At 46.5% G+C, this 14,925-nt stretch overlaps 1 protein-coding gene across 2 annotated transcripts in view; it reads right to left on the bottom strand.

Moving 5' to 3' along the window:
• Susd1 (sushi domain containing 1) overlaps positions 1-14,925 on the bottom strand; it is a 130,259-nt gene that overhangs the window by 17,407 nt on the left and 97,927 nt on the right. For both annotated transcript variants that reach the window (XM_029476668.2, XM_021160589.3), the window contains exon 13: positions 2,535-2,631. In XM_029476668.2, the coding sequence (XP_029332528.1) occupies positions 2,535-2,631 (97 nt within the window). The remainder of the gene's footprint in view (positions 1-2,534; positions 2,632-14,925) is intronic.

The raw sequence follows: 14,925 nt of genomic DNA, 5'->3' as shown, positions 1-14,925 counted from the left end.
ATGTCCCTTAAACAAGGACACAGAAAGGCACTGACACTCAGGTGTAAACTTAGTAATATCTATCTTCCAGAGAGAAAGGCAGCCAGTCGGAAGAAACAGAATGAAATGCACCTGGTCAAACCGTGCCTCCCTTTCCATTCCTGTGGGCTCAGCCTTTACTTCTGGGATCATAATGTGTGAAAACGTCCTATCTCTACTGGCCTTGAAAACAGGGCTGGGGGTGGGGCTACAGGACCGCCTCTAGTACCTGCAGGTCCTTTCACATTTCTTCCTTTTAAAAATTGTTAATTTTTATTTTATGTGCATTGATGTACTGTCTGCATGTATGACAGGTACCCTGGAACTGGAGTCACAGACAGTTGTAAGCTACTGTGTGGGTGCTAGGAATTGAACCCAGGTCCTCTGGAAGAGCAGCCAGTGTTCTTAATTACGAAGCCATCTCTCCGCCCTGCCCCCCCCTTCACATTTCTTCAGTTATGATCAACTCCTCATAAATGCTGGTTGCGTTGAATTTTCAATAGAGAAAAAAAAATGCCTGGACTAGTACCAATGTGATTAGGGTGATTTCCAAAACTCATTAGGCCACATAATTCTATTTTACCACCAATTTTGGGCTTCCTGCTCCACATTGCTAATGCCCCATTTCCTGCTCCCTAAAAGCACACGAATCACTTGGTTAAGGAGGGGGGCCCTCTCCCATGGTAGCTGTTGTATTTGGAAAGACTCCAGCCACCTGCTATGTACCCAGCCATGTTAGGTGAGGGCCCTGATTTCCACAGAGCCTGGGCTTTCAGAAAGGACTCTGAACAAAAGGGATTAAGTAAAACCTGCAGAGTAACAAATCAGAATCAATAAACATTGAGTTTCGCTGCCTTTGGGCAACACTTGGGACAGCTTTTCTGGGGCCTTGGAGGTATGGTGGCCACAGGCAAGAAGCCCCACACTGACTCAACCTGCCAGGTAATTGGGAGTTCATGGCTCACCTGCACCGCGTTGATTCTGTACATTGCCCACTAGAGGTGCCGTTCACAGGGCAGGAAGCAGCTTCCTATTTAGCCTGGTAAATATAGAAACCCCCAGGTCCCACCCCAAACCTATGGGAGCAAAGTCTCCAGGACTAGAGTTGGGAATGTTGACTGCTGATAAAGCATGCCAGCTGATTCCTGTTAGCTGGTAAGGGTAAGAGACATTATCCTTGAGGGAGTCCTGGGACAGGCCTCACTATCTGCCTAAGCTCTCTGTGCTCCAGGCCAGGGTTCACACAAAAGACTCTGGCCTGGCAAAGCTGGTGCCTCCAGCTCAAGCCATGCAGCCAGGCTGGGGAACCGGCACAGTTCACACCCTGGTAAATAACCCGGGTGACTGACGTGAAGGGAGCAGCGGCAGTGAGTTGGAACCTGACCACCAGGCCAGCCTGCAAGAACTTCTCCCCACTTCCACTGCCCTCCCCGCATGACTCACAGGTCGCCACTTCCTGTTTTGAAGGCATCGGCTGGGGCACTGCCACCAGGGCAGGCTGTCATTTGGCTTTTCTTTTTGCCTTACGCAATGATTTGGCTTAAGTATCACATCTGCTCTTGTAAATTCGTTCAGGCAATGAATGATGCCAGGCTTCTGTTCCCCTTACAACAACAGGATTACAATACTTTCCAGTAACTTACCAGGAATCAAGCAACAGAGCTGTATGGGCAATGTCTGTCCCTGAAAAGACTTGAAATTAACGCAGTCTGAAAGCAGGGCAGCCTGTTCTGTAACAAATGGATACTCACACAGTATCTCCAGACTTGCCTTTGCGTACTTTAAAAATATCTCAGATTTATTTATACCTTGATTGCACTGAACGGGCCATTACACTGAAGGGCTGAGAATGATAAAGGGCCACGTAGGTCAGGCCATGCACACCCGGGCTCCTAGACCTGGTGTCCCGGCTCCCATCCCATCCGCAGGCCAATGCTAATCTTCCTGTCTGGGAACCGGGACTGACTGAACTTCCCTAATCTTCCCTTGACCTTTGTAAATAAAATGCAAAACTGAGCACAATATGGTCCTTCAACAGAGGTAAATTAATCCCATCTCATGCCATCTGGAATCCCAGCTGGTCACTAACTACATAGTGTCTTGCCTATATAACTCAATATGTGAACAGATTAAAAAGAATTCTCCAAATGACCTTTTCCAAAACCACTACACACACACACACACACTCCAAGATCAGCCTGACGCAAGAAGGAGACATTCTGTCTCTGGGACATGAGACAATCAATCCTTGTGACCCACCATCACCATCATTAAAGGTTGTACCATGGGACGTGCATGCAAGGGGCTATGCTGCCCAAAATGTTTGTCTCTGGTCCCTTGTAAGTCTCACTTTTTGTTGGGAAGGATGCTACTGGGATGGCAAGCCCATTATGTGTTCAGGGAAACAAAGCAAGAGGCCCAGTTGCATTGCTCCAGCTACCCAAGTTCAGCCACTCACAGGGAAGCCTTCCCACTCACATAGTGGGACCACTGTGTGGAGAAAGACAGGTACTCACCTGATAGGTCCATTTATCTCCTTGACTTTCCTCAGCCTGAAGCGTGGTAGAGGCCTTCCCCGCACAGTGAAAAACTCTACTTCTGGAAGTGGGGGCTCTGCAAACATTAAGAAGGAGAAAACATGGGGTGGGGGGAAGGCGATCAGATCAAGTAAAAAGCACAAAGAAAGTGGTTCTCCAGGATGCCATGAAAGTTTGTAACCTCGAAACTGGACTATACATACATCAAAAAGGCAAATGTTATATGAGTTCACTTGAGTGAAACATTTAGATTAGTCAAATTCACAGAGCAAGCAGACTAGAGGTGGCCAAGAGCTGAGGGTCATGGCAAGGAACTGGGCTCATTGCTTAACGCTGAAAGCTTTTGTATGCAATGATAGAACAATTTTGGAAAACAGGTAGTGGTGGTAGTTGTGCAACACAGTGACTGTCCCAACACTAATAAAGTGTTTATTTAAAAATGGTTAATGTTGTTACATTTTACATTACATCTCTGTTCATAATAAAAAGAAGCGATGAACACGGTCCAGCACCCTGGTGTTTGCTACGCCAACCACGGGTTTTGATGTTTTTGAGACAAAAGCTTATTTGGTAGGTGCTCTGGTTTGGAGATGGGTTAAGGGTGTCTCCCCAGACCTTCAGGCATCTGAAGCTTTGCTCCCAGGGTGATGATGCGAAAGGAACCTTTTAGATGCAGAGTCTGGTGGAAGGCCTAACTGGTCACCGAGAACAAGATCGGCCCCACCCTGATTGTGCTTACTGCCAAGGCACACGGACACTTCCTTAAATAATCCATTACGAAGCCATCCACCAAGGAGCCCTCACCTGGGGCCAAACTCTCGGAGCAGCCCCACCTCGAACTTGTAGCATCCTAAAGTGTGAGCTAAAGAAATCCCTTTCCTATCCAGCGTTGCACATTTTTATTATAACAACAGAACGAGGACTCACATAGCACAGAAGACCAGCATGTCAGACTTCTGGATCCTTCCTAGACACAGTGTTTTGTGTGTCACCCCTCTCTGCTTCCCAGCCCTTGGTAACCAGATTCCCCAGTTGCTCACTGGGAGAAGAATACACTGACAAACTGACCCCAGGGCTATAGCACTGGTGGTTACGTCCTGATCTCCGTGCTCCAGGTAACAGCCTGCCCATGGACATCGTAAGAACAGACCAGACACCAGGCTTGCATACTACATGTCTGTGTCTCACCTTAGGAAAGCTCCCTAGCAAAGCTACTGGGTGGGCAATATGTACGGACAGTCATTTTCTCCCTCTCTTGCTGTCCCTACCTCTCCTAAAGACGGTGAGAGAGTTCCCAAATGCTGTCTGTCTGAATGATTCATGAGGAGGACTGTGTTTGGCTGTTGGGCGCCTGGGGTCCCATCTCCCCCAACTCTTTTTTCAGTGTGTCATTCTGATCACAGGACAGATGCTTTCAGCTCACTCGCACCCTCCACTCACTAGGCAGATGGAATCAAGGCAGGTCTGAAGCCACGCCTACAACTGTCATACATATTCAACATCGAAGTTTAAGGTGGGGGAGTCCAGGAGGCTTCATTTTGCCTCTGCTCAAGTTGGTTTCACCAGCAACCAGTAATGAGATCTCTAGCTTACTTTTTTTCTTTTGTCAAGACAGGGTTCTCTGTGTAGCCCAGGCTGTCCTGGAACTCACTCTGTAGGTCAGACTCACAGAGATCCACCTGCCCCTGCCTCCCGAGTGCTGGGATTAAAGGTGTGCGCCATCGCTGCCCAGCCTCTCTCTCACTCTGTGACTAATACTCTTGACATATACACTTTTGACAAGTTATAGGCGAGGAAGCCTAGGGTGTAAGTTCTCCACCCAGGAATACACACCCTGTGGCACAGGGAGGATGCAAACGCCTTCCCTGCTATTTACATTTCTCTCTTAAATGCCAGCTCCACTAAATCTTCCAGTGGGTCTTTATATCTTCGTTCAGGGAATTAATAACACCCATTTTTACTACACCCAGCGAAGGCTTTACAACAGGCCAACTCCAGGAAAGTAATCCCCTTTCACAATTCTCTTGTAGTATCAGAGGTTTCCCTAGTGTGGCTCACACTGAGGAAGACAAAGTTAAGGTACAGAAATAATCACCAATGTAGTGGGTAAGACCAAGGGCTTTCTTTCTCAGTAGCAGCCCCTCCCCCTCCCACAGAGTTCCTATGGGGCCATTACTCATGAGTCTCCAAATGCTATCTGGCCTAGGCCCTAGAGACATAATCTCCATACTTAGAACTGACCAAAAGGAGTGGTCCATTTAACTCTGAGATGACAACGTCTCGTTCTTAGTCTTGGATCACAGCTGTTAGTACCACATTAGCCAGGAATGCTCATCTTTCCAGGTCTGGGTGAAAGACTTCAGGCAGAACAGCTAAGCAAGAACAACAGGCCACTTACAGTACATCTGTAGCTGGAACTTACTGTGCTTCAAGTGAGATCCTTTCCTGGACTTCCATCTCCAACCCAGCACATCCTGAAGGCTTCAGCTTTGAGTTGGTTTCTATCATCTACACCCCAAAGGGCCTTGACTAATTTTAGAATGCACCCAGCCACCCCCATCTCCTGCTGAAGGGCAGAACACACAGCTGTATGTACAAGTGAGGGTGTTCTGGCACCAGGCCAGAAGCCATTCTTAGGCCTCTGTGTGAGAGCGCCTGCCAATCTAGGCAGATCCCCAAACTCTGGGCTAATGAGCTGAGTTCTGGCAGTGGAGAGATGGACAGCAGGAGGGAACGGGTAGGCACAGGTCAGATCTGAGGTTCAGGAAGGCGTTAAAGAAAACCTAATTAGGAGTAGAACATAAGAGCCAAAGAGGGTAAACCGGAAAAGGGGAGAAAGTCAGGAGTCGAGGCATGAAATGCTTTGGGTCTGAGGAAATTAATGCAAGAGAAGCCAGAGAGGCAGGACATGGAAGACAGAACAGAGAAGCACAGGCTATGCTACAGTCACCTGGGTCATGATGCCCATCACTGGAGCTTGCAGAAAGTCTGGAATGGGAGCAGCTCGCATCTAGGGAATTTGCTGAGACTGAAGTGTGTGTGGAAGTGTCTCAAAGGAAACTAGAAATCTACATTCAGTCTAGAAGTGCTTCCGAAGTCACCAGACACAGTGACACAGCTCATACTTCTCACTGCCAAGAGCCCTAGGGAGGGGACTCACAGGGAACAGGCCCTGCTTACAGGGGAGGCTTCACAAAATGCCTTTTACGAGGACCTTTCTCCCTTTAGAGAGGACTCCAGAGAGTGATTTCATGACACCTCTAAGAAAGAAGGCTGCAGAAGTGACAGGAAAAGAAAGCAGCCTGTGTCCGAGCTGCGAGCTGTGAGCCCCCTTACCTGAGAACTCTGCCCTCAGGACTGAGCGCTATCACCAGGCTGTTGGTGCTCTGTAGTAACAGTAAGTAAGGGTCTCTTGTTTCCTGTGATCCAGCCCAACAGTAGAAACCTATCAGTTGAAACCTATCGCTTTTATTGCTCAGCCCCTCTCACTCTCTTCTTGGTTGCTCTCTGTTCTCCTCTGAGATAACTAAGCCTAGCTGAGCTCATCTCCCTTCCAATCCATCTAGTCTCTCTCAACCTGGAGGAGACAGGACAAAGCGCACAGGGCTCAGAGAAGGCAGGTCTGGGGAACAGGAAAGCTCTGCCTCTTGTGTTCTCAGCCACCCAGTGTGGGATGTACCTTGCAGTTCCAAAGGTACACTGTCACCTGGCTGCCAATCAGCACATGATTTCCAGTTAGTTTGCTGCCTTGCTTGCGCGAGGCCTTCCCTAACTTGATCTGGTCCACATTCTGTACTTCTCTGAAATGTAACAAGTGTGGCCGTCAGCAGGCTGGTTCTCAGCCACATTTCGAGGTGAAGTAACCCCGGCTTCCTGTTCTGTCATCACAGTGCTGTTCCTCAGGTCCAAGTTGCTATCCCGGGCAAATCTGCCTCCTTCCCACGCTCCTCCTCACTGATCTAAAAGCAAAGCAAAGCATAACTGTCCTATGGGGTAAAAATACAGTCCTCTCTCTTGCGTATGCACAACGGAAGCAGGGCCAGAGGCAGGCTTTCCATACAGTTCAGAGGTTCCAGTAACTTCAATCCTCCGCTAGAAGCAGACCACTAAAGAGTATCAGGGGCATCGTATGAGAAAAAAAAAAAAAAAAACAACAACAACAACCCAACAAAACAAAACAAAAAACGCCTTGAAGAATACAGAGAAAAGTAACGGCAAAATTACAAGCAGGAACCACACAGGGAGGTGACAGAAGAGTGTGTATTTCAGGAAGACCACAACCCAGCCAGGAAACCGAGAGGTGCATTAAACAACCCGGAGAAGGAAGTTCCCGTGTAGATTGAGCCTCATGCCTTAAGTCAGGACACAGGCTAAACGAGCCCAGGTTATCACAAAGATAAGGAAGTTCCAGAGGACAAAATTTAACCTAGACTTCAGAGATGGGGAGCATTCTTCTCAGTGTCATTGGAGGAGTGAATGCCAAGACATTAATAGAACTGGTTCCGTGACACTGTCAAGTGTCTAAGTGTTTGGCTACAGAGACAGTCTGTGGGTATATCACGCTTTCCCCCATTGCTTGAAGGTCTGAGTTTGGATCCCTGACACCACGTAAAAGCCAGCTGTGGCAGTGTATCTATAACCTCAGTGCTGGGGGTTGGGATAGGTGGATGAGACGGGGGACCCCAAAACTCCCCGGCTATCCCCTCTAGTTAAATGAGGAGCTCAAGGCTCTGCCAACAAACAAACAAACAAACAAACAAGGTGACTGCAATAAAGACATACATTGACCTCTTGCCTCCCTGCTCACCACAATTACAGACATGTCTAAGTGCACATGCACACATGTGTGAGTACATGCGCGCACACACACACACAGGCACACACATCCACACACACACAGAGACACACACACACACAGGCACACACACAGGCACACACACAGAGGCACACACACAGAGGCACACACAAACACAGGCACACAAACACAGGCACACACACAGAGGCACACACACACAGAGGCACACACACACAGAGGCACACACATACAGGCACACATACACACGCACACACAGGCCACATGTGTGAGTGCATGCACACACACACAGGCACAGGCACACACACACAGGCACACACAGGCACACATACACACAGGCACACACAGGCACACACACACACACAGGCACACACAGAGGCGCACACACACACACAGGCACACACACACACAGGCACACACATACACAGGCACACACAAACAGGCACACACAGGCACAGGCATACACACACACACACAGGCACACACACGTGCACACACATGCACCCACAGGCACACTCATCCAGACATATCCAAAATCTAAATGTCAAAGTAATGAAAATAAAATTAAAGAATAAATTATTTTGGTGTGGGAAATGTGTAACACGTATGCAAAGATTAACACTGCTAAGACAAGCAAAATGCTAAATGAATAAAAGGAGATACTATAAGTGGTGCAACTATATTAAAAGTTTTTCACCTAACCTTATGATAGTAAGGTTTTTTTTCTCTAAGAGATGTGCTCAAAGAAAGTCATAGGAACAAAGAAATGAGAATGTTCACCATAAGCCGCCAGCCACAAGGCCAGATACGCCTTCCCATCCACACAGCTGTGAGGCTCGGCCACATGGTCTCCCACTCAGCACTGTGCATAGGTATTATTAAATACATCAATCACAATGATTCTGTTTTTTTTTAGGATTCTGATCTAAGGAAGCCTTCCTATGCACATTTTATAAAGTTAAAGTGTATACAAGCTGACCCCAGCAGCCAGCCCATTTCCTTCCACCGTGAGTCACCCTACCTCAGTGAAGAAGCCTTATGGGAACTGAATGGTGTTAGTGGGTGAAGCAGAGAGATGCTAACAGGTGTCTACTGAGCCATTTAAACAGGAACATGAGATTAAAAGGTAGACCGATGTTTCTGGGAGTGGGAAAATGTGTGGGTGGCAGAAACATGGGACACCAAACATGCTCACTCCCAGCCTGACCCAAGGAACCAAAGACCTTAGACTACCAAAGACTTTGAAAGGAAAACAGGCCAGGGGTCAATCCTTCTCCAAAACCTCTGATGCGACTTCAGCCCCCACCCCAGACACCAGAGGGACTTTCCAAGATCATCCCAGTGCCCTGTGACCAGCTAAGAGGAATAGGCTCCTTCCTCGCCAAGGCTACAGAACACACTGGTACAGAACCCTTCAAGAGTTAGCAATCACCCACAAATGGAACATAAGTCTGGAGGGGAAACCTCAGGAGAACTGGTCCCTCATGATGCTCCCCAGAGCCACCGGCTGACAGTAAAGAGGTGAGAGAGACAGGATCAGGGAGAGCAGTGGTCCTGGCTGCCTTCCTACCCATCTGAAAAAGCGCCTTCTCTTTTCTTAGTATGAAGGCAACCAGAGATGGGAAATTTCCTATGCTAGTTGCTGGCACTGGTACTGAAGTCAAATATAGAAATGACTTCCATCCTTTCCCCCCTTTTCCCTCTACCATTTTTCAAACAATAGCCACGGCCTGGGGAACAACTGGTGGACTTTATCATCACATTCACACGCACACGTATTTCTGTTCTCCACCCCCACCCCAGCATCCACCCCCAACCCTAGCATCCATCCCGACCTTGCATTCACCCCACCACCAGCATCCACCCCACCACCAACACCCACCCCTACCCCTTTAGCTTTCTCTGATTTCCTGTGTTGTCCCTATGAAAATGAAATTTGCTTATAACTCAACGAGAAAACAGTACAGTCAGTGTGAGAGTGCTCCTTCTGCCTCTTAGGGGTCTACACCAAAGACAGTGAACGCTTTTTTGTTCTCCTTCCTTCCCTAAAGTGGGGCATGAATGAGCCTGTTCTAAAGAACTCAGTTCAATGAGCCTGCTTAGGCTACACATGAGCCACAAGCCTGAGACTTGTCCCAGCCTCCAGCCAACACCTTCTCCTGCCTCCTAAAGCACTTGCCTCTGTCCCTCTCCATTCCTCAGCAGCTCCTCTGAGGTCAGCAATATATTTAAAGCTCTTGTTTTCATCCCGTTCCCATCAGTAAGATTTAATTTAATAGGAGGCTCACAGAAGGGAAATTCCACCCGCTTTTCTTCCAGGAAAGCATCCGCTGTGTTTTCCAGATCCAAATCCTTAACTCAACATTTCTGGTAACATCTGAAGTTCCTCTTTTTACTGAAACAATGCCACGAACATCTGGGATATCCTCACATCCACAAACCAGGTTCTCTTTTCTCTTACTTTTATGGGACGCAAGGGTTTTTTTTTTTCTTTCTCAACTCTTTAATAAAGTCTCACCAATTTGAATTTTCATACTGCCAAGTCTCTAAAGTAGAGGTTCTCAGTGTGCAGGTTGCGGCCCCTTTGGGGGTCACATATCAGATACTCTGCATATCAGACATTTACATTACAATTCGTAACAGTAGCAAAATTACAGTTCTGAAGTATCAATGAAATAATTGTATGGTTGGAAGTCTCCACACCATGAGGAACTGTGTTATAGGGTCCCAGCATTAGGAAGGTTGAGAACTGCTGCTCTAAAGCAAGTTTGAATAGCAGGCATGGCCTCAAAGCACTTAAAGGCCTTCACTGTCCAAGAGAACTTGAACAGCTCAGCAGTGCCCCCTGGTGGCCATGAGCGCAGACACAGGACACTTGAGTGACTTGGGGCTGTGTTTAGCCTCAAAACCTCAATACCTATTATAAATTGTCCTCTGACTTACACAGATATCCAATAGCTAACCGCCCCATCCTGCTCTACATGCAGAAAATAAAAGTAATAAAATGTAGTAAATATGTTTTTAAAGCAGTACAACTCACTCAAGTATGACACGGACCAAAGAATAGGCAACTGGACAGTCTCTATACGCATTGCTTTATAAACGTTGGATTGGACAGCACTTGTCTCTGGCACAAAGTACTCAGAGATTCCCTTAATACAAAAAAAAAAAAAAAACCTATCTCTTCAGCATCAATGACTCCCTAGCTATTATTAAGAAACGTGGATTTCACCTATGGTCACTTGATCTTCGACAAGGGAGCTAAAAACATCCAGTGGAAGAAAGACAGCATTTTCAACAAATGGTGCTGGCACAACTGGTTGTTAACATGTAGAAGAATGCGAATCGATCCATTCCTATCTCCTTGTACTAAGGTCAAGTCTAAGTGGATCAAGGAACTTCACATAAAACCAGAGACACTGAAACTTATAGAGGAGAAAGCGGGGAAAAGCCTTGAAGATATGGGCACAGGGGAAAAATTCCTGAATAGAACAGTAATGGCTTGTGCTGTAAGATCGAGAATTGACAAGTGGGACCTCATGAAACTACAAAGCTTCTGCAAGGCTAAAGACACCATCAATAAGACAAAAAAAACCACCAACAGATTGGGAAAGGATCTTCACCTATCCTAAATCAGATAAGGGACTAATATCCAATATATATAAAGAACTCAAGAAGGTGGACTCCAGAAAGTCAAATAACCCCATTAAAAAATGGGGCTCAGAACTGAACAAAGAATTCTCACCTGAGGAATACCGAATGGCAGAGAAACACCTGAAAAAATGTTCAACATCCTTAATCATCAGGGATATGCAAATCAAAACAACCCTGAGATTCCACCTCACACCAGTCAGAATGGCTAAGATCAAAAATTCAGGTGACAGCAGATGCTGGCGAGGATGTGGAGAAAGAGGAACACTCCTCCATTGTTGGTGGGATTGCAAGCTTGTACAACCACTCTGGAAATCAGTCTGGCGGTTCCTCAGAAAATTGGACATAGTACTACCGGAGGATCCAGCAATACCTCTCCTGGGCATATATCCAGAAGATGTCCCAACCGGTAAAAAGGACACATGCTCCACTATGTTCATAGCAGCCCTATTTATAATAGCCAGAAGCTGGAAAGAACCCAGATGTCCCTCAACAGAGGAATGGATACAGAAATTATGGTACATTTACACAATGGAGTACTACTCAGCTATTAAAAAGAATGAATTTATGAAATTCCTAGCCAAATGGATGGACCTGGAGGGCATCATCTTGAGTGAAGTAACACAATCACAAAAGAACTCACACAATATGTATTCATTGATAAGTGGATATTAGCCCAAAACTTAGGATACCCAAGATATAAGATACAATTTGATAAACGCATGAAACTCAAGAAGAATGAAGACCAAAGTGTGGACACTGTGCACCTTCTTAGAATTGGGAACAAAACACCCAGGGAAGGAGTTACAGAGACAAAGTTCGTAGCTGTGATGAAAGGATGGACCATTTAGAGACTGCCGTATCCAGGGATCCGTCCCATAATCAGCTTCTAAACGCTGACACCATTGCATACACTAGCAAGATTTTGCTGAAAGGACCCAAATATAGCTGTCTCTTGTGAGACGATGCTGGGGCCTAGCAAACACAGGAGTGGATGTTCACAGTCAGCTATTGGATGTATCACAGGGCTCCCAATGGAGAAGCTAGAGAAAGTACCCAAGGAGCTAAAGGGATCTGCAACCCTATTGTTGGAACAACATGATGTACTAACCAGAACCCCGGAGCTCTTGTCTCTAGCTGCATATGTATCGAAAGATGGCCTAGTCGGCCATCAATGGAAAGAGAGGCCCATTGGACTTGCAAACTTTATATGCCCCAATATAGGGGAATGCCAGGGCCAAAAGAATGGGAATGGGTGGGTAGGGAAGTGGGGGGCGCTATGGGGGACTTTTGGGATAGCATTGGAAATGTAATTGAGGAAAATATGTAATAAAAATATTAAAAATCAAAAAAAAAAAGAAACGTGGACTTATTGTGCTAAATGTCATGAGCATTTGTTGAGGGATTCAATATAGAACAGACTAAGGAAAATGCTTTCAAAGAGGTCCTAGTTTACAGGGGAAGAAAGATAATAAACAATTTTTAAAATCAAAAATCCAAGTTGTATGAAGAAGTCAAAGAGGGTGAGTGATAGAGAGGAATAGGGTAGGGGCTGGAGAGAGGGCTCAACGGTTAAGAGCACTGGCTGGTCTTCTAGAGGTTCTGAGTTCAGTTCCCAGCAACCACATGGTGGCTCACAACCATCTATAACTAGAGTGTCATGGGATCTGAGGCTCTCTTCTGGGGTGCAGATATATATGCAGACAAAACAGCCATTTAGAAAAGTAAACAAATCCTTAAAATAAAGTAATAGCGTAGGGAGTGGGGCATGGGGGTGTTTAGGAAAGGATGCTCAGGTGAAGCCCCTCTAAGGGCATGATTGTTTTAGACAGATCTTCCAGATAGCATGTTCAAGAAGCTATTCCAAAGCTGTATATTATGGTTATTTGAGAAGCAGAACTTTTGGGAGGTGGCACAGTCATGAGAACCTTGTCATTATGATGGGTGTACTGGCTATTTTTGTGTCAACTTGACACAGCTGGAGTTATCACAGAGAAAGGAGCTTCAGTTGAGGAAATGCCTCCATGAGATCCAACTGTAAGGCATTTTCTCAATTAGTGATCAAGGGGGAAAGGCCCCTTGTGGGTGGGACCATCCCTGGGCTGGTAGTCTTGGGTTCTATAAGAGAGTAGGCTGAGCAAGCCAGGGGAGGCAAGCCAGTAAAGAACATCCCTCCATGGCCTCTGTATCAGCTCCTGCTCCCTGACCTGTCTGAGTTCCAGTCCTGACTTCCTTTGGTGATGAACAGCAGCATGGAAGTGTAAGCCAAATAAACCCTTTCCTCCCCAACTTGCTTCTCGGTCATGATGTTTGTGCAGGAATAGAAACCCTGACTAAGACAAATTGGTACCAGCAGAGTGGGGTATTCCTGTGACAACCTGACCATGTTTTGGGGAGGATTGTGGAAGGACTTTGGAACTTTGGGCCAGAAGACCCATTCGGTGTTAAGAGCTCTGTCGAATTCTGTGTAGGAGCTTGGAAGATAATGTTGAGAACAGTGCAGAGAATGGAGGCCTGGGTTGTGAAATTTCAGAGGGAAAATTAAAGACTCTCTTCAGGGCCATTGCTGTTTTTATTGTGAAGATTTTGTAGTTCTGGTTAGCTGGGGCTGAAGAATCAGCTGTGATTAACAAGATACCAGAACTACTAAAGCAAAAACTTTGCATTACTGGGACTATTGATGCTGGTTAGCTGGAGCTAAGAAATTAGCGGTGATTAAGAAGAGACCAGCATCGTTGAGGTGACATCTTCTGGGAAGTGTTTTCTGAAAGCACAAAGAGGCTGTGTTCCAGAGATAGGCAAGGTTGTACTCCTTCTGCAGTGGGACTTGGTAATGTGTAAGGGTCACCCAGGTGGTACTGGTTTTGAAGGCATGAAGGGGTCACACAGCAGCTCAGGCTCGGCACTGTGAGAGGCCATGGAAGGCCATTGGTGAAGGTGCAGCCCCAGTTGTAATTGAAGGCCCAGGACTGAAGGGGTCACGCAGTGTTTTGGAGATGCCAGTACCACGAGATGACCACCAAGAGCAGAAGCAGCAGTGGAGTACAGGCATCTGGAGCCCAGAGGACGACGTGTGTGCTACAAAGGGCATGGCTGGAGAAGTGACCCAAGCCCTTGGAGGAGTCCAGAAGATCGTGAGTTGGATCCCAGACGTTGGACGGTTGGAGATTGATTTTTGCTTTGATTGTGACTGTGCCCTGATATTTTCCCTCTTGAAGGAAGAAACTGTTTTAGTGGAGCCCACAGTTAAGAGACTTTTAATTGTAAAAAGACTTTGGATTTTAAAAGAGATGGATATTTTAAAGAGATTGAAATTTTAAGAATATGTAAAGACTGTGGGACTTTTAAAGTTATTTAGATCTTGGAGATGAATAAGAATGTAAGGGTTGAGGCTTACTAGTGATGTGTTTGTGTGTCAAGTTGACAAGGGGTCAATTGTACTGGCTATTTTTGTGTCAACTTGGCACAGCTGGAGTTATCACAGAGAAAGGAGCTTCAGTTGAGGAAATGCCTCCATGAGATCCAACTGTAAGGCATTTTCTCAATTAGTGATCAAGGGGAAAAGGCCCCTTGTGGGTGGGACCATCCCTGGGCTGGTAGTCTTGGGTTCTATAAGAGAGTAGGCTGAGCAAGCCAGGGGAGGCAAGCCAGTAAAGAACATCCCTCCATGGCCTCTGTATCAGCTCCTGCTCCCTGACCTGTCTGAGTTCCAGTCCTGACTTCCTTTGGTGATGAACAGCAGCATGGAAGTGTAAGCCAAATAAACCCTTTCCTCCCCAACTTGCTTCTTGGTCATGATGTTTGTGCAGGAATAGAAACCCTGACTAAGACAAATCCTTAAAATAAAGTAATAGCGTAGGGAGTGGGGCATGGGGGTGTTTAGGAAAGGATGCTCAGGTGAAGCCC

Source organism: Mus caroli, unplaced genomic scaffold (genome assembly GCF_978045245.1).
Source record: "Mus caroli unplaced genomic scaffold, Mus_caroli_1 scaffold_6, whole genome shotgun sequence".
NCBI classification, from domain to species: Eukaryota; Metazoa; Chordata; class Mammalia; order Rodentia; family Muridae; genus Mus; species Mus caroli.
Note: the sequence above shows the minus strand (reverse complement) of the source record. Positions and strands in the feature narration are given on the sequence as shown.